This window comes from Elgaria multicarinata, chromosome 4, assembly GCF_023053635.1.
Source record: "Elgaria multicarinata webbii isolate HBS135686 ecotype San Diego chromosome 4, rElgMul1.1.pri, whole genome shotgun sequence".
In the NCBI taxonomy this organism is placed as follows: Eukaryota; Metazoa; Chordata; class Lepidosauria; order Squamata; family Anguidae; genus Elgaria; species Elgaria multicarinata.
This window is the reverse complement of record NC_086174.1, coordinates 66,904,050-66,926,647: the sequence shown is the minus strand read 5'-3', so window position 1 is coordinate 66,926,647 and position 22,598 is coordinate 66,904,050. Positions and strand designations below refer to the sequence as shown.

At 41.3% G+C, this 22,598-nt stretch overlaps 1 protein-coding gene across 1 annotated transcript in view; it reads right to left on the bottom strand.

Annotated features, from left to right (window-relative positions):
- PRKN (parkin RBR E3 ubiquitin protein ligase) overlaps nucleotides 1-22,598 on the bottom strand; it is an 887,548-nt gene that overhangs the window by 721,973 nt on the left and 142,977 nt on the right. The window contains exon 2 of the mRNA XM_063124475.1: nucleotides 14,798-14,961. Within this exon, the coding sequence (XP_062980545.1) occupies nucleotides 14,798-14,961 (164 nt within the window). The remainder of the gene's footprint in view (nucleotides 1-14,797; nucleotides 14,962-22,598) is intronic.

Genomic DNA, 22,598 nt, shown 5'->3' with positions numbered 1-22,598 from the left:
CATGTAAATATAACACACTAAGTAGAATACTTCCTAAGGAGAGAGCATAATAGGATTGTCGTGGGCTTCCCCTAGGTTTCTTCGGCATCTGCTATCTCAAAGGCTTTATTGTTGGACTAATTCGATTATTCTAAAAGACTTTTAAAAATTCTAAGAAGTATGCAGCAGAAATTCCCCAAACCTGCGTCAGTCCTAAATTATCAAGATGCTTCTGAGCAACTCTAGAGCGACAGAGAAAGAGTATATGCGCATTATTACTCATTCTTCTTGCCTGTGAAAATAAGATAAGAAACAAAGGTAACAAAAATAGAACTACTGATTCCTTAACATTCATATCAGCCTCCCACAAAATGGATTGCTCCAGATATTGTTAGTCCAGTGGAAGTTCCTTCTTAGGGCCAAATAGAACTTACTACCCTCACCCCAAAAGGAAAACAACAACAACCCTGCATTTAAACATTTAATTGCATAAATATGGAGACTGTTTCTTGTGCTGTACTCATAAAGAAATGCTTTGAGCATGAGCAGAGTGTACAGAAAAAAATGTGTCTGAATGAACTTATATTTGTTTTCTAGGAGAGACTTCATCTTTGGGAAATACAGAAACTGATATGCAGAAGGGAGGATAAAAATAGCATTGATTGAATGTTTCTGAGTACTCAAAGTACTTAACTGGTATAATTTAATTAACAATTATAAAAGTAGTGTAACAGAGGTTACTTGGGGAAAAAGACTTAAGCATTATCAGGTTGGATATATATTAAGTTCATGTAGACACTGTAGCTCTGAAACTTTAATGTAAGGGGACTTTCCCTACTTCATATTTTGGGGGAATTTCACCATCTAAAAGGTATGTTATACCCTGGTGTCAGGGCGCCTAAATTTACAAAAAAGGTGAATAAATAAGGATAAGTATCAAATCTAGTGTGATCATGAGGCAAGAGGTGACTGTATCGGGGGACATTTGCTAGAGTAGTGGCAGATTAATACTTTTTTAAAAATACATTATAGGGAGAAGTGCCACTGAAGGGCTTTTGTTTGGCATACAAAGTTTAACCAAAAGTGTGTATACACAAAACAAAATTTTACGTGTGTGGTAGTGATGCACGTTATGCCCAAGCGAAAGAAGAAAAAGAAACTGGCCCCACCAACTCCAAACCTCACCAACCACCACTGTGTTGGACTACAGCTCTGATCATCACTGCTAAACATCACAAAGCAACATTCTGATCTTTTTAGCGCTAGGTCGGGTTTTGGTAGGAAGTCCATCACTAACCATAGGGGATTGGATATGCTTTGCATACAGAAGGTCTCAGGTTAAATCCCCGGCATCCCCAGGTAGGGCTGGAAAAACTCCTGCCTGAAAACCTGGAGAGCCGGTGCCAGTCAGTGTTGACAACATTGGGCTAGTTACACTAACAGTCTGATTCATTACAAGGCAGCTTTCTACGTTCCTAAACCTCAGTGTACATGCTCAAAGGGGTGAGCATCTTCCTGCTCAATACCAAACACACAGATATCAAACTGTTGTAAACTGCCCAGAGAGCTTCAGCTATGGGGCGATATATTTTATTTTATTTTATTTTATTTAAGGGTTTTTATGGCGCCATTCAGCCAAAAAAGGCTCTCATGGCGGCTTACAAAAGTATTTCTTGACAGTCCCTGCCCACAGGCTTACAATCTAAAAGACATGACACAAAAGGAAAGGGGATTGGGAGGGAGGAGGAGGAGGAGGAGGGGGAAAAGGAAAGCAAACTCAGGCACTACAATCTTAGTTGGAAAGTTCAGCAGTTACAGGTGACAGCAGGAGGGAGGGGGCTCCTGTAATAAATGTAATAAATAAATAAATAAATAAATAAATGCTAGTCATGCTTAATGGGGCTGATGGAGTTGGAGTCCGTAGCATCTGGCTGGGGAAGGCTGATTTATATAAGTAATTTAGCTACTCATTAATTCAGAATCTAAACTTAATTTTCACAATTCTGCTGAGCCAATTCTGCTATTTTACACATGAAAGGTCCACTAGTGTTAACACCGCATTGCAAGTGTGAGGGATGACTGAGTAAGCAAGATGGCCTGAGTTTAAAGAGTAAACACACATGTACACACATTCTCCACATAGATGGCCTAATTCTCTCACACTGCTTGGTTTGCACAGGTTAATATGCCCATCGAACTGTATTCTCTGGCTGGTTTCAGAACCTTCTGACACAGGGAGGGAAGAGCAACTGAGGAAGAAGCCTTACCTCCTGATACCTCCAGACATTTGTACTAAGATAAAGCCTACAAATGACTGGAGGATTCATAGGCCTAGATCCAAAGAAGCAGATCAATGAGCTTCTTGTACTCAAGAGAACTTGGATGTGTGTTTCTTGAAGAGCAACTCATTACGCCTCCTGTCAAACCTCTTTTCAAACAGAGAAAAGGAGTCTATGTATTGTGGGCATGGAGATGTGCTGCTCAAAGGGGGAAAATGACTCAAAATCCCATCGGGCATTTAATGACAAGTAGCTCTTTCGATCCCTGGCCATGTTATTTTCCCAGTAGGACCAGTAACATTTACAACTGGCACAGCCATGACATAGAGAACTGGAGAGTGGAGATTGATGCAAGGGCAGGGAGGGTACCTGTACGGCTTCTACTTACTGAGAACATTAAGAACCAAAAGTGCTAACTTGCAGAACAACTTTCTAAATTAGTTAATTATGTTAATTCATCTCACAGCAGACACTCACGCTGCCTCCTACTGCTTAAACCCTCCCAGTTTCCCACCAGAAAGTGTACAATTGAATTGCCACACATGGATTCAGTCAAACCTTATTTATGTCACCTTTTGCATTAAAACCAAGATGAAGGTGAATTAGTTTAAGCGATTTCTCACACAGAATCCTCCTCCCCATCAAACACAAGGAGAAATGGCTAAGCATTCAGCACCAAAACATTGATAATTCACAGTCCCTCTTTCGATAGCATAATGCCAAAACTGTTTTCTTAACAATTAAGACTGAACTAATAATTTGTAAATATTTTCTTTAAAAAAAAACACCTTCATGTTCCCTAGGAGGGCATTGCAGGGGCCAATGCCCATCATCCCCAGCCAGCATGGGCAGAAAGTTCTGTGCCTGCTCTGGCCATTCTGGCTGGGCATTGTAGTCCAAAACATCTAGTCCAAAACATTGTAGTCCAAAACACTGCATTGCAGTGGTTCCGCTCCTACTTAGCGGGACGGCTCCAGAAGGTGGTGCTTGGGGGACATTGCTCGGCCCCGTGGACTCTTCAGTATGGAGTTCCGCAGGGATCGGTCTTGTCCCCCATGCTGTTTAACATGTACATGAAACCGTTGGGTGCGGTCATCCGGAGTTTTGGAGTGCGCTGTCATCAGTACGCTGACGACACGCAGCTCTACTGCTCCTTTTCATCCTCATCAGGTGTGGCTGTGGATGTGCTGAACCGGTGCTTGGCTGCGACAATGGACTGGATGAGGGCTAATAAACTGAGGCTCAATCCAGACAAGACTGAGATGCTGCTGGTGGGTGGTTCCTCTGATCGGATGGGGGGTGTTCAACCGGTTCTGGATGGGGTTGCACTCCCCCTGAAGGAGCAGGTTCGTAGCTTGGGGGTTCTCCTAGAACCATCTTTGTCACTTGAGGCTCAGGTGGCCTCGGTGGCACGGAGTGCTTTCTACCAACTTCGGTTGGTGGCCCAGCTACGCCCCTATCTGGACAGGGATAACCTAGCTTCAGTTGTCCATACTCTGGTAACTTCCAAATTAGATTACTGCAATGCCCTCTACATGGGGCTGCCTTTGAAGACGGTCCAGAAGCTGCAGCTTGTGCAAAATGCGGCGGCCAGATTGATAGCTGGAACAGGGAGGTTTGAGCATGTAACACCGATTCTGGCCCGCTTGCATTGGCTGCCTATATGTTTCCGAGCCCAATTCAAGGTGCTGGTCTTAACCTATAAAGCCCTACATGGCTTGGGACCACAATACCTGATGGAACGCCTCTCCCGACATGAACCTACCCGTACACTGCGCTCAACATCTAAGGTCCTCCTCCGAGTGCCTACTCCAAGGGAAGCTCGGAGGATGGCAACAAGGGAGAGGGCCTTTTCAGTGGTGGCCCCCCGACTGTGGAATGATCTCCCCGATGAGGCTCGCCTGGCGCCAACATTGTTATCTTTTCGGCGCCAGGTCAAGACTTTTCTCTTCTCCCAGGCATTTTTAACAGCATTTTAACAGCATTTAACAACGCTAAGTTTGTTTTTAATGGACCCCACAATTGTTGTTTTTAAATGGATACTGTTGTTTTTATACTGTTTTTATGTGTGTGTGTGTGTGTGTGTGTGTGTGTTTTTAAATTGTATACTTTTAATGTTTACTATTTTTAAATGTTGTAAACCGCCCAGAGAGCTTCGGCTGTGGGGCGGTATATAAATGTAATTAAATAAATAAATAAATAAAATAAATAGAGTGCAGCAAGTGGGCACTGGAGTGGAGCAAGTGTAATAAAAATAAATAATTTTACAGTGCAGAATGAGACTGTTGATCTTAGAAATTCCTCACAAACCATCTTGCTTTCTTCAGCGCCTATATAACTTGAAAGATTCTTTATAAACTCAAGTGGTTTGACATAAGGAAGCTGCAGATTGATCTTTAACTTAAAACTAGTATCAGTGAAAGTCTGCTGAAGGCCTTTTTACATTAAGGAAGGGGGAATAAATGTGCAGCAGTTATTCGATTTTTGCACAAGATTCAGATTGCTCTTAGCATGGCAGCACTTCTATTGTGGGAGTCACCTCATTTCCCCAGGGCTCAAAGCACAATATTTCATCTCTAGGAGATGAAACCCAGCATGCATGCCTATTGCTGTCCAAGGCCATAGCTAGACCTAAGATTTATCCCAGGATTGTCCTCTAAGTTCCACACAGGGCATCCAGCGCTCAGGCAGGGGCGAACCCAGAATGATCCTGGGATAAACCTTAGGTCTAGCTACAGCCCATGTCTCATGACCATCTACTGGATAATGCCCATATCATGTTGATCATAATGTTAGCTCATCACTTTCCATTCATCTCGAACCCACAGGATTTTGTGACTCTTCTTTCAAACTTCTTTTTAATAATGCTTAGTAGATGAATGCTCCCCACCACACCAGTAGAGTATCTGACTATCTGGGCACATACACCCGCCATTGCATTTTGAAGTGGTATAGTCCTAGTAGGAACACAGAAACCTACCTTATACAGAGCCAGATCATTGGTCCATCTAGTGCAGTATTGTTGGTACTATTTGGCAGCAGTTCTCCAGGGTAAGAGGTTTTTCTGTCCTACCTGAAGATGCCAGGGACTATACCTGGGACATCTTTGTACATCATAAGCTCTACTATTATGCACAGACCCTCCCCATCATTTATTCTGATCATGATATGCTCTTAGGCATGGATCCATGTCATAATATCTACCCAGGCCCCAATGAACTGCCTGGATGACCCTTTTGCATGTAGACAGGAATTTCTATAGCTGTTATTGCACATAACTAAATCTTGATCAATGCAACTATAAATGTGCTTTTTACTAATTTGTATATCCACATGATTTTTTGGAAATTCATATTCTCTCGAAAATGTATCTTCTTCCTAACAGATATTAGCTGACCAACAGCTGCCACCAACTGCCTTCTTGACCACACAAATGATCTAATCATCCACGTAACCCAGTTTACTGCTCATAAGCATTAATGATAACATGCCAGATCTATGAACCTGACTGGGTGTCAACCAACAATGGCATTCCAATCAAGCTGGGAACCTATAATAATTGGGGACCAGGTATATTTGAGAGAAGCATAAATTGAAGTAATGTCCAGTACCAGGTGAGGAACTGAAAAGTGGGGTTAATAAGTAAAACTGCCAAGATAACAAATTAAGAAAAAAGGATGTAAAGGCTGTGTTCACTAGAAATAAAGAAAACAAATAGAAAGAGAAGACTAGTCGCTTAACTGTAGTTATTGTTCATCATGCAGTCATCTTTACAGTCCCACATGGATTTTGTGCCTGCACAAAGCAACATTCTGATCTTTTTACAGCTAGACCGGGTTTTGTAGGAAGTCCATCGCTAACCATAGGGCTGGAAAAACTCCTGCCTGAAAACCTGGAGAGCTGCTGCCAGTCAGTGTCGACAACATTGGGCTAGTTACACTAATAGTCTGATTCATTACAAGGCAGCTTCCTACGTGCATTCTCTTCTCCTCCTTATTGTTTTATTATGATTTTATTAGAATGTAAGCCTATGCGGCAGGGTCTTGCTATTTTACTGTTTTACTCTGTACAGCACCATGTACATTGATGGCGCTATATAAATAATAATAATAATAATAATAATAATACGTTCCTAAACCTCAGTGTACATGCTCAAAGGGGTGAGCATCTTCCTGCTCAATATCAAACACACAGGTATAGAAAGTTCCCAATATTATCCTGAGCAGGTGCAGAATCCATGTATGGTAGGGTGACCATATGAAAAGGAGGACAGGGCTCCTGTATCTTTAACAGTTCCATAGAAAAGGGAATTTCAGCAGGGGGGAGTCTACACACCGTTCCGAAGGTGCCACGAAGCCACTTGAGGGCGCCCCGAAAACGCTCGTGTACTATGTACCTTAATCGTCCCCAGAAGAGGCGGAGGAGGAGGCGTGCTTCGTCGTTCTGAAGGGCGAGGAAAGGGGGGGGCGGCTTCTTCCGTAGTTTGCCTCTCCAAGGAGTTTGCCTCTCCAAGGAGCGTGCGCGGGGGAAATCTCCAGCCACACCAAGTGGCTGCGTGGAAGGGGGTGGTGGAGGAAGCAGGCTTGAGACACGCACGCGCACACACACATACACGGACACATGAGGCAAACTGTTACTGGCAGCGGAGGGCGAAGGGGAGGAAGAGGCGGCGGCGGCGCGCGCTGCGTCCCAGCCTTTACCGCGGGGAGGGATTTCTCTCTCTCTCTCTCTCCTGTCTTCCTTTGAATTCCGTGATCCATTGTCCTCCTCGCTCGTTCAGGGCTGCTCAGGCGACACACACATACACACACACACGCCTCTTCTGGGGATGATTAAGATACATACTACACGAGCGTTGTCGGGGCGCCCTCAAGTGGCTTCGGGGTGCCTTCGGAACGGTGTGTAGACTCCCCCCAGGTGTCATTTGTATATATGGAGAACCTGGGGAAATTTCCTCTTCATCACAACAGTTAAAGCTGCAGGAGCTATACTAGAGTGACCAGATTTAAAAGAGGGCAGGGCACCTGCAGCTTTAACTGTTGTGATGAAGAGGAAATTTCACCAGGTTCCCCATATATACAAATGACACCTGCTGAAATTTCCTTTTCAATACATCTGTTAAAGATACAGGAGCCCTGTCCTCCTTTTCATATGGTCACCCTAATGTATGGAAGTCCACAGTGACCACAAGGATCAGATGTAATTCTAATGGATTTCATAGCTGTGATAGAGAAACTGGGAATAGTCTGTGAAATCACATGCCCCATCTGATTAGGTGTGAATTTGCCTCTCGCCTTTTATCTTTGGTTATTTGTAATCATCGTCATGGATGTCATCTACAGTTAAAGCTGACCAAACTTTTTTCTATTAACAAGGATTTAAAACCAGAGCTTGAAGCTAGTTTCAAATCTTGGTTAAAAGATAACTCTAGTTGGCCTTAACCATGGCTAACATTAGTGCAAACTCAACCTTTGATAATATTTTTTACCAGGAAACAGCAATAGTTTTTATTTGATCTGAATGAAGAGAAAGAATTGTAGATTTTTTACTGTTGCTCAAAGAAAACTCAATGATACATTTTGCATGTATTCCTTAATGAGGGGCATTTAATGAGTGAGAAAATGTCTGTGACTGATAAATTCAAGAGCAATCTACCAACTTTTTATATTGTTTTGATATGTTCATCTGAAAGAGTTGGATATTTTCCAGTCCCCTCTTTTTAAGTGACAAAAACTATTCCCTTTAAAGTAACCTCTGCTGTCATAATGCATCTATGTTCTAGCATAGCTGTTTCTAGAAAGCATGCATTTGAAACTCCTTGTGTTGGTAAATTTGTCTACAATTAACATAATGCAATTTTTCAGATCCCATTTTACTTTTCTCATGGACAATCTCAAACAAAAACAGCTTTTAAAACACGAATGTCAAACAAATTACAATATATATATATATATATATATATATGTGTGTGTGTGTGTGTGTGTGTGTGTGTGTGTGTGTGTGTGTAAACTCAAGGTGCACATGAAAACAAAACAGAGTGCTATCAAAAAGTGTTACCGTGTGTGTGTATATATATATTGCACGCACACACACATCTCAAAGGTTCAGTGCAGATTAACCTTAAAGGCCAAATTACACATACACTATAAACATGATTTGTTTTTGGAAGCTTAAATAGCTGCTGCAGAGTGCCTGATCAGGATTGGGACTGTGACATTCAGGGAGGGGATTAACCCTTCCTCCCCAGCCACAATGCTAATTAAAACTGTCCACCCAAAAAACCTGTTCACTGGTGTCAATTAAAGCTTTCCTTCCAGAGCAAATAGCTTCCGAAGTGTGCTTTTAAATTGGGATCACAGTGGGCAGGGATAATTAAAGCAATCCTCTCCCTGAATGCCGCAGTCAAGCCTGATTAGGGGCCCTGGCCACTCCTTTTTTAACCCTTTTAAAATGAAGACTATTAATGGCATTTATTTTAACACTTAATTTTAACTTAAATTATACTGTTTTAACTCTGTATTTTAACCTTATATCAATTTTGCTGCGTGGTTTTATCCTGGTTGTGCTTTTTATATTGTATTTTGTATTTGTGTTTTTTAACTTGTTGGTTGTTTTATGATGGTTTTAATTTTTGTGAACCGCCCAGAGAGCTTCGGCTATTGGGCGGTATAGAAATGTAATAAATAAATAAATAAATAAATTAACATAGCATGTAATTTGGCCCACAGCCCTCATGTTCAGATTAGGGTCATGCCACAGGATTGCACACTGCTTGTCCTCCACCTCAAATCCCTTAAGCCTGTATTCCCCTTTGCTGACTTTAGTCAACACCACCCATGATTATTGCTAATCAAGGTTCTCTCTTAAACCAGCTTTAAACCCTAGTTAACTTTGAAACCTGGTTAGCATTACCTTGGAGTTTGGCTGCATTTCAGTCCGTACTGGGAAGAAGCTATTTAAAATTATATTGGAAACTCCTAGGGACTATATGTGCATGCACAGACAACATATTGTAAGTAAGTCAAAAAGTAAATTAACACTATCTTAAGTAAGCTATGATAGTTGGATGGGTAATGGGCAGTTCTGAGATGGTCTACAAATTAAAAAAACCCAGATTTCACTGTTTTTGGATTCTACCACCTAAACTGGTGCCTTAACTTCAAAGTAATGCCAAATCTGGATGAGAACTGCCAATGCATATCAGTTCCCCTTGTGAGAGTTCTTTAAGGAAAGTGGGCATGTACCTGGGCTAAAACAACATCTCACTTATGCACTCTGCTTCTTCACACCTGTGCTAAAAACATTCCAACTCCATGCCTTCCTTTGTCTCCTGTACTCAACCTCCAAACTGAGAATGTACAGTCTTCATTTCTGCAGCTTCATTACCAACATTCCTCGCATTATAATTATGAAAGTAGGAGTAGTTAGATGAACCAGAAATCAAAAGAGACAGGAAGTCAAGAGAGAGGGCACTTTTGATCAAATATGACCATGCTGGCAGCATAAATAAACAATAAACAAAACTAATAAATAATGAGGTTGTATATATTAATTCTAAAATGGCAAGATGCATTTCTGACTAGTGAACACTTGCTGTGGGATACTTTCCTCTGCACTGTTCTCTTCCCACTGCTTTTGCAGTGGAGATATTGCACTTGGATATGTGTGCAAGGCAGACACTAGGGGAAATCTGGTTCCCATTCTGACAACATCAGAGGAACCTGCATGAGGTAATGGCCCATGCAATCCATGAAAGTTACCTTTACAAATTCCCTAAGGGGGGAAAAAAACGCTTGCATGTGTATGTGTGCGTGTGAGAGAGGGAGAGAGACATTATGGACAGAAAATATAAGACAATTGATGCGGGAAAGGAAGTATCAATTATATTCTGTTATGGTTTTGATATTTTATTTTCTGAGACATGTACCAATCACTGTATTTTTAAGAAGTGGAATACAAATAACTAAAATAAATATTTTTTAAAATGAATTTCCCTGAGCTATTTCATGGCATGGGAAGTACAAACACACATGTTCAAAAGATCAACCAATACTTGATATACTGGGATGATGGGTGAGCAGGGAAATATCACAAAAATTTAAATATTTAAATGGATCATTAGAACCTTCAGTCATTTTGTTATGAAAGGATTGCCTGGAGCAGGCACAATACCAGCATTTAATATGTTCTATTTCAATATATCTTTCACTTTCTAATACGGAATCACTCCATCTTCACTGTTAAGCTTTCTTCCAACCCTCCCCCTGCCCCTCCCTCCCCAGACAACACCCCTTTCTTTGATCCAATTCTTCTAAAAAAGATTTTCCAGGGGCCCAGGTTTTGTGAGCCATGCGATACTGAGGTAACTCCTCAGGTGTGTAAAGTCTCTCACACTAGCCACAGGTAAGATTCCCTTTTCTGTTAAACAAAGTTTCTTTTATCATCACACTAATTAGTAAATTAAAAAATATCCTCATTAAAATAAAATATGGTTTTCATGCTCTCTAACAATGAAATAGGGGCACTCTTGTGCATCAGTATCTGGGCGGGGTCAAAGGAGACAGTGAAATGCACAGTATGAGTAGTAGCTACAAAGAGGGTCCCCCTTCTATCCCCATGCTATTGAGCCTACATCCGCATACTATTCCGGCAAGTGTGAATTAGGTTTGGTTTGCTTAAAAATGCAGACAAAATGAAGTTCTCCCCCATCCCTTCTCTACATACCTGGCCAGCAAACCGTATAACTAGAGGAAACAGCCTGTCCCCCTTCACATAAACCTTCCAGTGGTCTTCACAAAACCATGTTAATTCTTCCAAAGGTCTCAGAGAAAAGCTCTTCATCCCCAGTTCCCCCACAACTCATTCAGGGATCCTGGAATCTGGTTTTAGTACCAGATGCTGGCTGAATGGGAAGTATTCTGTATATTTGCTCCCTTTCTTCTTCAGGCGTGGAAAATTGCAGGGGATCTATAACTGCCATGTCCAAGAAGGAAGATATTTTTAGGGGAGGTGGTGTTCGCAGCACTTGTGCAAGGTTAGCAGCAGCACATGTGGATAGGGGAGGGGATGAAAGCAATATTGGGTATCTCAAAAGGGAGGTTTAAGAACAGCCCTGCCATGTCCATACTCTGCAAAGCAATCCAAGGGGTAGGATATTGATGATGCAACTGAAATTCACCTACAACACAGGTCAGTTGCTTGTTAGGGAAATGGCAGCAGCGTAGACAGCAAAATCATCCACACACAAAATATATTACAATACAAGTATGCCTTTCTCAGGACAGAGGTTTTTCCTATGATAAGGCATAGAAAAACAGACTATTCTAGGAGAACAGTTGTTATATGGAGAGTTCTACCTAACCAGTGGCTAATGATGGACAGTATCAGAATGCCTTTCCCGAGGCATTACAGTTAGTTGCCTGTGCAGCAGTAGGCAACATAGGTACCCTATTCAGTGCTATCACTAATGTAAATTATATTGCTCTGGCGTAAGCAACCTTTAGTGCAATGCCAATAGCATTTGCTGGTGCAATTGGCTTTCCAGGGAAACCTGCTATGCCAGTAAATGCTTTTGGCATTGCACTAGAGGCTGCTTACGTTAACAAAAAGTAATTTACGTTAGCGTTAGTGCCACATTGGATACCGCCGATAAGGCCTGTAGGCTATAACTGGTCAACAATAGCCCCTCCCCTGAAAACATTTACCCCACAAACAGCCCACAGATAATGTGCTGTGTGGCAGCAGTATCTGGCCCTGTGGATGGATGGCTACAGCCCATGGAACTTACATTGCTTGTCCCTGGCACTGAGCTATATTGGAATATGTGCCCCAAGAGAAGGTAACAGCCCATTTATTATCGCTGACTAAATTTCCCTCTCCTTTCCAGTCAGCAATGCTGTGTCTCTCCTGCTGCAAACAACAGTCGTTGTCTCTTATTAGTCATTTTGTGTGTGCCTACCTCATACCTGACTGTGAGGACAGCCGACAAGGCAGCGCGGCAGTATGGCTGTCTGCTGAAGCTACAAGTATGTGGCATAGAATGCTATAATTGTATCCAGGGAGAAACAACATGTTGGTTTTCCACTCCAAGTAACCTGAAAGCAGCACAGGAAGTTTGACTCCATCATGGCTGCAGCTTCCAGAATACGTATTTTCCCTCTCCTTCAGGTCAATGGCCTTAGTCATTGTAAACTAAACATGAAAGTTTCCCTACTAGGGTCAGCAAGAAGAGCAGCAGAAATACCAGGGAATGCTATTCCTCCAGCAGGTGTGTAGGCAGGCAGAACTAGTTCCTCCTGAAAAGAATTGCTATTGCATGCGTCCAGCATAACCATGAAAAACAGATAACGTTCCTTGTTTCAGGGTGCACGTAGCTAGTGCATCATGTCTGCCAGTTTTGCGTAAACTCAAATAACAGTTTACATTTCCCCCAGAAACTGCCTGACACAATTATACAACAATTATAACACTTCGATGCCAGAATGGGCAGCAAAGCAGACACGTTCAAGAAACTTCTGAAAGGGCAATGTCACCCTATGAGCCTAGCATTTGGCATGATTATATATTATATCAAATATACCTCAATGAAATGGGGATTTGACCATCACATCCCATGTTCTCCCCCCCCTTCTTCTTTTTGAAAAGGAAGCCACCTAAAAACTAGCTTAGGAACTTGACACAAAAGGAGTATGTGGCTCAGCAGCAGGAGAGGCACTGGAGAATGACAAGAGCAATTTGCATTTCTATAGTTTCTCTGGTGTGGCCAAACTCCCTAAAGCATTTTACAAAGCGATAAACATCATACTCAGCTAAGGGGAGTGATAGGACATCCATACAGCAGTGCTTCTCTCTGCAACTGGACATAGCTGCCATTGGATGCATAGCAATGCCACCACGTTGCTGTAAACATGAACGCCAATTAATCTGTGCTAGTTAGAAAATAGAGAGCGTTTGCCTGAATGAAAATTCTTTCATTCTTTTTTTAATGTAGTTTCCTGCGTGCCTGATTCTTTGACGTTGCTCCTATACAGTATATGTGCATGGCGATACATACACCCTCATTCTACAGACCCCTTCTCAAAACTCACCTCTTTGAGAAGTCTTTGCATTAACCCCGTAATCCTCCTGCCCAACTACAAACCCAAATGCAACAAGCCCAAAGTTCATATAGCTGTATTTACTCATATTTATCCCTTGCAGCCTGTCCTTCTCCTTCCTTAGTTTATTCTATTGCCCACTATCCTATTTATACTGTTTAGTTTTGGATGGGGCCGGCACCTGCCCCTTTGCTTATGAAGCTGTGCAGTGAGGGTGCAATACCGACACAATAAATAATGTTACCAGCAACATAACAATGACCCTGTTCAATATGCTAAGCCATGGTTAGGCCGCTAACCCTTTGGCAGAAAACAGGTTAGTGAGCGTGTTTAAACCGTGGTTATGTAGCCACCATGGTTAGGAATGGTTCACATGACATGCTAAGCAATAATGTTTAGCTCAAAATACCATCTTTTGCTTAGATCAAAGGACACTTCCAATGGGGGGTAAAATATCACACATGCTGATAACCATGAAGGCACCAATGCAGATGATAGCTGTAATTGGCTATGATAAATATCTATATCTATTACCTATATCTATATTCATTCTACATCTGTCTTGTCAAACTGTTTCCCCTTCCAGTATAATAATTACTTAGCATTTATATAGTCTTCATGTCTTACAAATCAGCCCTAAGTCAGGACAGCATAATTATCCCTATATTGGCGGTGAGGGCAGACAATGACTAAGAGAATACGGGTGTTGTTGTTGTGGTTGTTTGCCTAAGCCTACTTTTTTTCTTCTCCATTTTATTTTATTTTCCTTCTCCATAGCTAATCATAAGGATGTGAAATTTAGCTATGATGAACTCAGCAACTTTGAAATCTCCCATTCCCCATCAGCCAGGGTTTTTCCTTTCCCCCAGAATGCCAATTTATCATCAATCCAGTGCCTTTGGGAAAAAGCTCAGGGGCTTCTGCAATCAGGCCTAAAGACGATATTTCATCAGTGCCTGCGCGCACTTTACACAGACACGCTCACGCAGCAGCAAGAGCAGCCTTGCCTCTATCCTCCAGGGGTCACAATTGGGTTACAAATTCTATACAACGTGATGACTGAGCAGCCTGATTTAGAACAATTTATTCACATCCTTCTTCATTAAGATTCAAATGGAATAAGTAATGTAGAAATTGAACAGATACAGAAAATGTGCATAGCTTGCTCCTGTAGTCAGTAAACATTTATTCACTAAGCAGAGATCTCTCCTGCCTGATCCCTTTTCTCATGTTCTTTCTTCCTCCCCATCCTTTCTGCGTGCTGTTTTAATGCATAATTAAGAAGGTCAGAATTAATGAAGCAGTGTGGAGTAAAGTTCAAGGAATCCCCAGGCACTATTTATTCTATTAGATCTCAGGCGTGAATGTCAGATTGGCAGTGTAAGAGGCAGAGGCAGCTAAGCTGGAAGCATCCCAGAAACAAAACTACCAAGGGAGACTTACCTGCAGCGTCAAGTCATTCCTGAGCTCCTTCCCTGCAAAAATCACACGCAACTGGTCAGCTGGAACTCCCTGTCGCTTAGCAACCACCTCCTTGAGCTGGAAGATGCTGGTGTCTGAATCTACCTCCACTGGGAAACCATGGCTGGAGTTGAACCTGACAAACACTGACCAAGAAGAAGACATTTTTTAAAAAAATAAAAAATAAATAAAATAAAAGCCAGAATATTTCGAAGTCAGATGCATCTGCGATTGGCATAAGGAACAGCACTTTCTGAAACACGGAGAACAGGCACAATGGTATTGTAAAACCTTAGTATGCTTTATCATTTTAAAAGGAAGAACAATGTCATATTGCAGTTTGTTCTTTTGAATGGAAATTCCAAGTAAGGATTCCCATCATGTAATCGTTTTAACTAATTAAACATGCATTATGTTGCAGACATAAATTACTCTCACTAGTGAAGAGGCAAAGTTTATTAGCAATATGCAGAATAATCACCAATTTCAATAATTTTTGCTCTTGGGAGAGATCTAAATATATACTCTGCAAGTGATGTGAACATCTCTCTCCCATTCTGTACAACACACACACACACACACACACACACACAATATCAAACAAATGCAAAAAAACCAAGTATGCTTGCTAGAATGTGTGGCTTAAGCAGCTTTTGAAAGAAAGCTTTATTTAAATACAGTAATGCCAATTCATACACACTGGCCTCCCAGAGATACAATTGTCTAGAAAATAATGAAGGAGAGAAAATTATATGCTGCCTGCAGCGTTTAAGTCTTTTCTAGAGCCATGTGGTCCTTCGCAGAGCTCACTTAAATAACTGCAGTACGTAACTCCTGCTAACATATTCATGCGGTGCCAAACTCAGAGTTACAGCAGTAGGTCAAGATATACACCAACATTTGGCAAATAAGCAATAAACTACTGCTATTCACATGGTAGGGCTGCATTTCCATAGTAAATTAGAAGTGTTATCTCACATAGACATAGATTACACGCCTCATGTGATTGATGGTAGTTGAGGAAAGGCACGGGGGCGGACTGGAAAGGCATGAGAGCTTTTCTCCTAACCCTTTCCACATCTACTTACATGCAGATATCTAACCCTACAATCCATTCCCAAACATACATCCAGAAAAATCAACCTGGAGCCATCCAGATGTCTTGGACTATAACTCCCATCAACCCCAGTCACCAAGGCCAATTGTCAGGGATGATGGGAGATGTAGTCCCAAACATCTGGAGGGCAGGAACTTGTCTACCCTTGAATAAGTTTGTAGGCACAGATCCTTTCACCTGTGGCAACATAAAATAAATCCCCCAGCAACAAACACTTCTTTCTCATATCTTGCTTCAATTACCATTTCGTAAGGTATAAAGCAACATGGAATGGGGTACTCAAAAGAGAGATGCACGTGCCTTTGAACTTTACAGTTCCAGGTCTGGAAACATCCACCCCTCACACCCGTGAAAGAGCTGTGAAAACATCGTTCTTTTCACAGAGGTGGCCTGTCTTTTCATCAAGTGTTTTACCTCAGCAGAAGGGCAACTTTCAGCCTGTAAATGGAAATTGGAGATATTCCACCCAACCATAACTACTTAGCAGTATCAGTTTCTTAAAAGTAGCCACTTTGGATGGAATTCCTCAGAAGACTTGTGCAACTCTTTTACTTTCTTTAGCTCTTTTGGGAAATAGTACCATGCTGTTAAGAACAGATAGTCTTTTGGGTGGGGGTAAAATGCAATGAATGCAAAACACTCCTGAAAATCCTAATCTGTCTACCACATTAAAAAAAAAAAATAACACTGCTGAATAACACCACTGACTTAATGTAGAGCTGCTCAGAATTTCTGTTCGTGTAGATTAGCATACAATATAAGCATATGAGTATAGCCATTTCTTGTGGTGGGCCACAAAGGAATCTGTTGTTAGAGGTTAGCGTAAGAGATTTCCCCCCTCCCCCTTGACTTCTGTTATGAACCATTAAAGGAGGGTTCCTAGGGCAAAGTTTGAAGATTTTCCACATTTCAAAGACAGCAATCCCTTGTGAGCTTTTCAGAGTTCGACCTGCCACTGTCTTCCCTTTGGCAGTAATTTTTAAAAAGTTTATACACCACATCTTTGTCTGTTATCCTGCTCATACCCAAATAATAGGATTCCCTTAAGGAACAAACTCTTAAGAGATGATTTAGATGCTAAGTCCACCACCCTGCAAAATAGCCTGAGGCTACTTTTGCCATGTTACACTATGTGACATGATCTGTTTGCTGAAAGCAGTATATGATAAACAATGTGTGCTACAAACCAGAGTTGCAATTTCAAAGGTGGGGAGAATAAACATTTACAACTTCCAAATACATTAAATACAACACTCATATACATCAACGATCAGTCCTTGTTAAAGTACTATATTATGTTTTTATAAAACTAATCCCTATTTCAGAAAATCAATATACTGATATGAAAATTGAGTATACTAAAAGGTTTCATTCTGTAAAGGAAGAGTTGAGGCTCTAGGATTTCATGCATAAATGATGTCTTAAGATCCATATTTATTAACTTCCATTAAAACAGAAAATAAATTAATCCAATTGATTCATCCTGAAATGCCTATAACATTTTTGCATGTGTCATATCAGTACAGGTTACTTTCTACTATATCATCAGCAATCTGTGGGTTAAATATGCTGATAGTAGCAGCTGGGCCATACACACACACAGAAACACAAATTTACTTAAGTGACAGCAGGGATTTTGTATAAGGCTTTATCCTATAGGTCACTAGATGAGCAAATAAGCATGGGGTGGGTATGGAAATATGCCAAAATAATTTTATTAGTGTTATGAACTACAGATTAGAGTGGGGAGATATCATTTATAAATCAAAATCCAACATTACAGTTGGAGTCTGTCCTACTTTGCCCAGGGCAGCCTTTCCCAACCTGGGGCCCTCCAGATGTTTTGAACTACAACAGAAACTCTCAGCATTCCTGGCCCATCCTGTCTGGGGCTGATAGAAGTTGAAGTTCAGAATATCCAGAAGGCACCAGGCTGGGGAAGGCTGCTCTAAAAGAAGCTGCATTCAACAGCAGGCTACCTGTTGCAGCCACATTGGTCTATCGAATCTCTCCATCCTCTTTTGAAGATCAACCTGATAACTGTGGAAGCACGTCCCACAAGCTTTATTGAAATATGAGAGTTGAGAATGTTGGGCACATAATCAGGAGCCGGGGATCATCCGCTACCGCCACTGCACTTGCTCAAAGGGAGTGCATCCTGGAGCAGGACCTGGTTTTGTGATAGACCTTGCCTTGTTCTGGGTTCTGGTGGTCTCTGAATTAAAATCTTTAACTATGCTGATGTGAACCACCTTGGATTTTTTCTTGGAAAGAAGAAAGGCGATATGTAATGTTTAAAAGGATAAACACATTATACAGGGCATTTAATCAGTGCACAAGGTAGTCTGAAACAGCAGCAGTCCCCATCCAAATGTGGCACAGTGGCGCTTCACAAAGACTTAATGTGTAAAAACTGGTAGGGAGGAGTGTCATTGTGACTGCATTATAATGGGATTGCAAACGATACTCAGCTTAGTAGGAAAGGTTTAACGTAATATAATCAGTCAACCTTTTACTGAAGAAGACCAAAGGCTCATAAAGCATAAGGCAAAATCTTTCGCCCATCACATACAAATTAACCCACATAATCCAGACCACACTGTACAACATTCAAAAAGCAGGAAGATGCACCACCTCTGGACCTGCTCCACATCTGGACCTGCAGAGAAGATGGGTCCAGATTATCCAAGGAAATGAGCCACACTTCTCCACAGAGAAGAATGCAAACAAACACCCCTGAAGATCACCAGCCAATCTGATATGGGGGAGGAGGAATTAGTTTCTGATCTCACTTCCACAACACTCGAAGATGCAGTGAGTCTCAGCACATCTGTTACTATATCTTTGGATCAGAATGCCCAAGACTCAGCTGACCAGAGAATCCATATTGTGCCTTTCTACAGGTTACATATACATAAGCAAAGTGGTGAAAAACATGTAACAGTTTATACAGACATGTGTGTAATCATAATCTATCTTTCCAGTGCTGATTGCCATCTGTAACAGTAATGTAATAACAGTAATGTGGTAAAACCAGTAACAGCTCCTTACTTACAAGAAAATTCTGTATCCTTAACTCTCATAGTGTAAACTTTTACCTTGAACAGATCAAGGGTTGAACTGATAAAGACAAACCCCGCATAGGCAAACATTGGCCAAGGAATTTGCAGCATTACAGTCTTGTGATGTAAGCCAACACTAGTGTAAATAGGGGAATTTCTACTTCTAACAAGTGAATTCAGTGCACAAAACTACAAGGATGCTATGCTATATTCTATTGTTTATATCTTGCCAAAAGGTCCTATAGGTCCCCAAGGTCCCTTATGAAATGAATGTAGTGAACACACAATCTTTCCGTGTGGCAGGACAACTCTCATGCATGTTGAGGTTCAAGCTCATCTGGATCCCCCTAGTTTCCCCTCTGAGCTTAGTTTGTCTCATCCCCACATGTGGGCTTTCTTCTTTTCTTTTCTAACCAAAAAAGTGAATTTCAGTGCACATGTTAAAGTGCACACCCTAACACAGACTTTCCTCCCTACAGGCAAAGTACACTTTTTTCTTTTCTTTTCTTTTTAAAGAAATTCACACTTTTCAAATGTGGGCACAAATTTAGGAACTTGTGAGGTTTTCTGGAAGACTGCACTCCAGCTGTACTCAAGGTTGCAAATGGGTCAAATACAAAGTAATAATGGACCCAAACAAAGTTCTCACACACATCCCTACTCATGCACAGAGGGTTGTTACAGGGCAGGGGTGGGAAAACTGTGGCCTTTCAGTTGTTGGAGTATAATCCCCATTATTCTTGAGTATTGGCCATGTTGTCTGGGACTAATAGGAGTTGGGAGTTTTGAAGACTGTTGAAGACAGCTGTTTATGGGCAACAAGTGATCTGTAAATACCAGTTCCCTAAATCAAGGTATATCACACTTTGTCCTTAACTTTTAAAAAGCAAGGTTGTATTCATGCCCTCTGACAAGATATACATGTGCAGTAGCACCACCTACTAAGGATAGTTTGGCATCAATGAAAACCAAGCTACATGTAACAATGGCAGAGCTGTGTCTTCAAGAATGGGTCCGCCCCAAATCACATTAAAAAAGGAAGAGTGTGGGTGTGATTTGAAGTGACAAAGTGACCCATAGGCAGCATTTTTATTTATTTTTAATCTCTCACTTTCTTGCCTTTGCATCCTGCTCCCAAACTCCTTTCCGGAGAAATAAAATCAGCTGGCTAAGGGCGGGGGACACAGAAGGAAAAGTGGTGAGTAATCATTGGAGGAGAGCTCAACTTTCAAGAAAGTAAACAGAAACGGAATTAGGTAAAGGAGCCCCTAGAAGTTTTAGGTGATTATGAGCCCTAGATGTTCAAAGTCACAGAGGCCTGGACAGCTCATGTCATGGAGGAGAGGGAACTGGGTGCTTCACACAAGCATCTTAGGGGAAGAAAGAATTATATGAATTGGGCAGCTATCTATATGGACCTCCACATGAAAGCCTGCATCACAAGTTTCATTATATGCCTGGTGGAGGGAGGAGTGCACCCTTCCTCATCCACCACGTGCAGAGTTGGTCATTACCTGGACACGTGAAGCAGGTTTCTGTGTAGCTGGGAAAGAGGAGTGGGGAGGCAACCCTTATTGTACTTTCAGCATTCATACCATGGCTATGGACTGCTTTAACTAACTCAATTTGTTCATCTTCTCGAACAGAAGTGCCACATGGGCCCCTCCCCACTCGTGAGTTAAAAATGCCTGTATTTTCACTAAAGCTAAAACAATTGATCAAAGAGGTATCAAAACATGCTAAGGATTATGACTGAAATGGATGATGAAACAAAAATGCAATAAAGCAATATGCATCACTTGGCCATGTATCAAAAGATTAAATCACCACAAGGCTTTATTCCTTGTAAATAAAAGACATTGACAAATGAATTGCATTATAATAATTTTTAATAAAATAGTTAATCTTTCACATACTTCAAATTAGTAATGCAGTTTCAAATTATTCACCATTGTCTTCTCTTTAATTTAATTGTATTTTCAATACCATCACACAGTTCTTGCTCTTGTTGCTGCCCAACAAACCTGGAAGAATGGTTGTTCAATGATTTAATACCTTTTCAATATATAGGCCATATTTGCATAACATATAATACCCCCAGCAGAATATTCATCTTTGCATAATGCTTTCTACCAGTAGAAGACAAAGGGAAGGGAGAACAGCATAATAAATCCTGCTTACACTATTCTAATGTTGCTGGGACATCGTAACTACTTTATTCTGTCAGGAACAGTTGGCTTCAGATATATAATTCTTTTTGTAAAAGCCAAAAAGGTCCATTATATCATGCAAGTAGTTCTCTCTCACAGAACAATACTTTCAATATTGAATTAAAATCTATATTGGGGGGGGGGGGAAGGTTCACTGTGGAGTGCAAACTGCAAAGATTATTGTTGGGTAGATGGGACAGAGAACAGAAAATGTAATAGACAAAGAAATCTCTCACATTTTATGGACTAGCAACTAATCCTAAAATTATTTGGAAGCCCTTCAATCAATGAGACTTTCTTCCAAGTAGGTGTAGATAGGACTTCAGCTTGGGCATCAGTCATCAACATTATTGCTTCTGCCTACCTCTTCAGCACCATGGAGTTCAGATGTCTTCCTAGTTTACTGGGGAGCTTCAGATGGTGAAACAGGCTTGAAAGCAAATGATGTAAGATTCATCATGCATAAGAGCGCATAATTATACCTATGGTGGTGAAGGCAGCAAATAAGGATACTTTTCTGTTTCCATTGTGTCCTTGGTAGCTGTTCAGCTGTGCTTTTCCATGCATTCATTTACCCCTGTGAATCCAGCATTAGAGCCATTGAAGACTCACTGTGATGAGTTTGAGAACAAAATTGCTCACCTTAATGTTGACTTGAACGCTATTAATCTGTTGAGGTGTCCAGTGCACTGTCTTGTCCTGTTATGGGATTAGCGATGTCGTGAGAGTCTGAGAAAGGGGTGGAGCTGGTAGACCTCCTGGACGTCATTTGCTGAGTTCTCTGCGCTTACCAGACCCCAGCTGGCTGAGCGCAGCAGGATTCATGAGTGTCCGGTGGCCACCTGCTCCCTTGCCAAGCTGCCATTTTGCACTGAAATGGCGACTTGTGTTTTTTCAAAAATTTAATGTTGCATAAATAGCAGCTTTAAAGGGGCCACTTGCATCTGTATGACCCACCACATGCCTCCCCAATTCTTGCCATTCATAGCTTCTTTGGGCTTAGCCATGATGGATTGACTGTTCTGACGCCGTGTGTGTTTTGTGGATTGTCAGACATCTTTCGTGCATTGATGGAACTGGATTTTTTCATTTACAGATTTCCTCCCCCATTCAGAAAAGTATGCAAAAAAGTCAGCCATCATTTACGTAATTTTTGCTGTCACATAACATTTTGTGTATTTTTCTTAGCAGCGTACAATCAATGAGCAGAGTGCATACAAAAAAATGTACTACAGAGTGGAGGTTGAAGAGAGGTGAGAGCTGTATAAAATATGTGTATGTGCATGCATGTGCGTTTAAATGCTGTATATACTAGCATATATTCCAGTCATGTTCATATTTTCAAATTTAGTTGTGTGCAACTAAATTTGCATACAATTCTGGAAAGTTTTTTT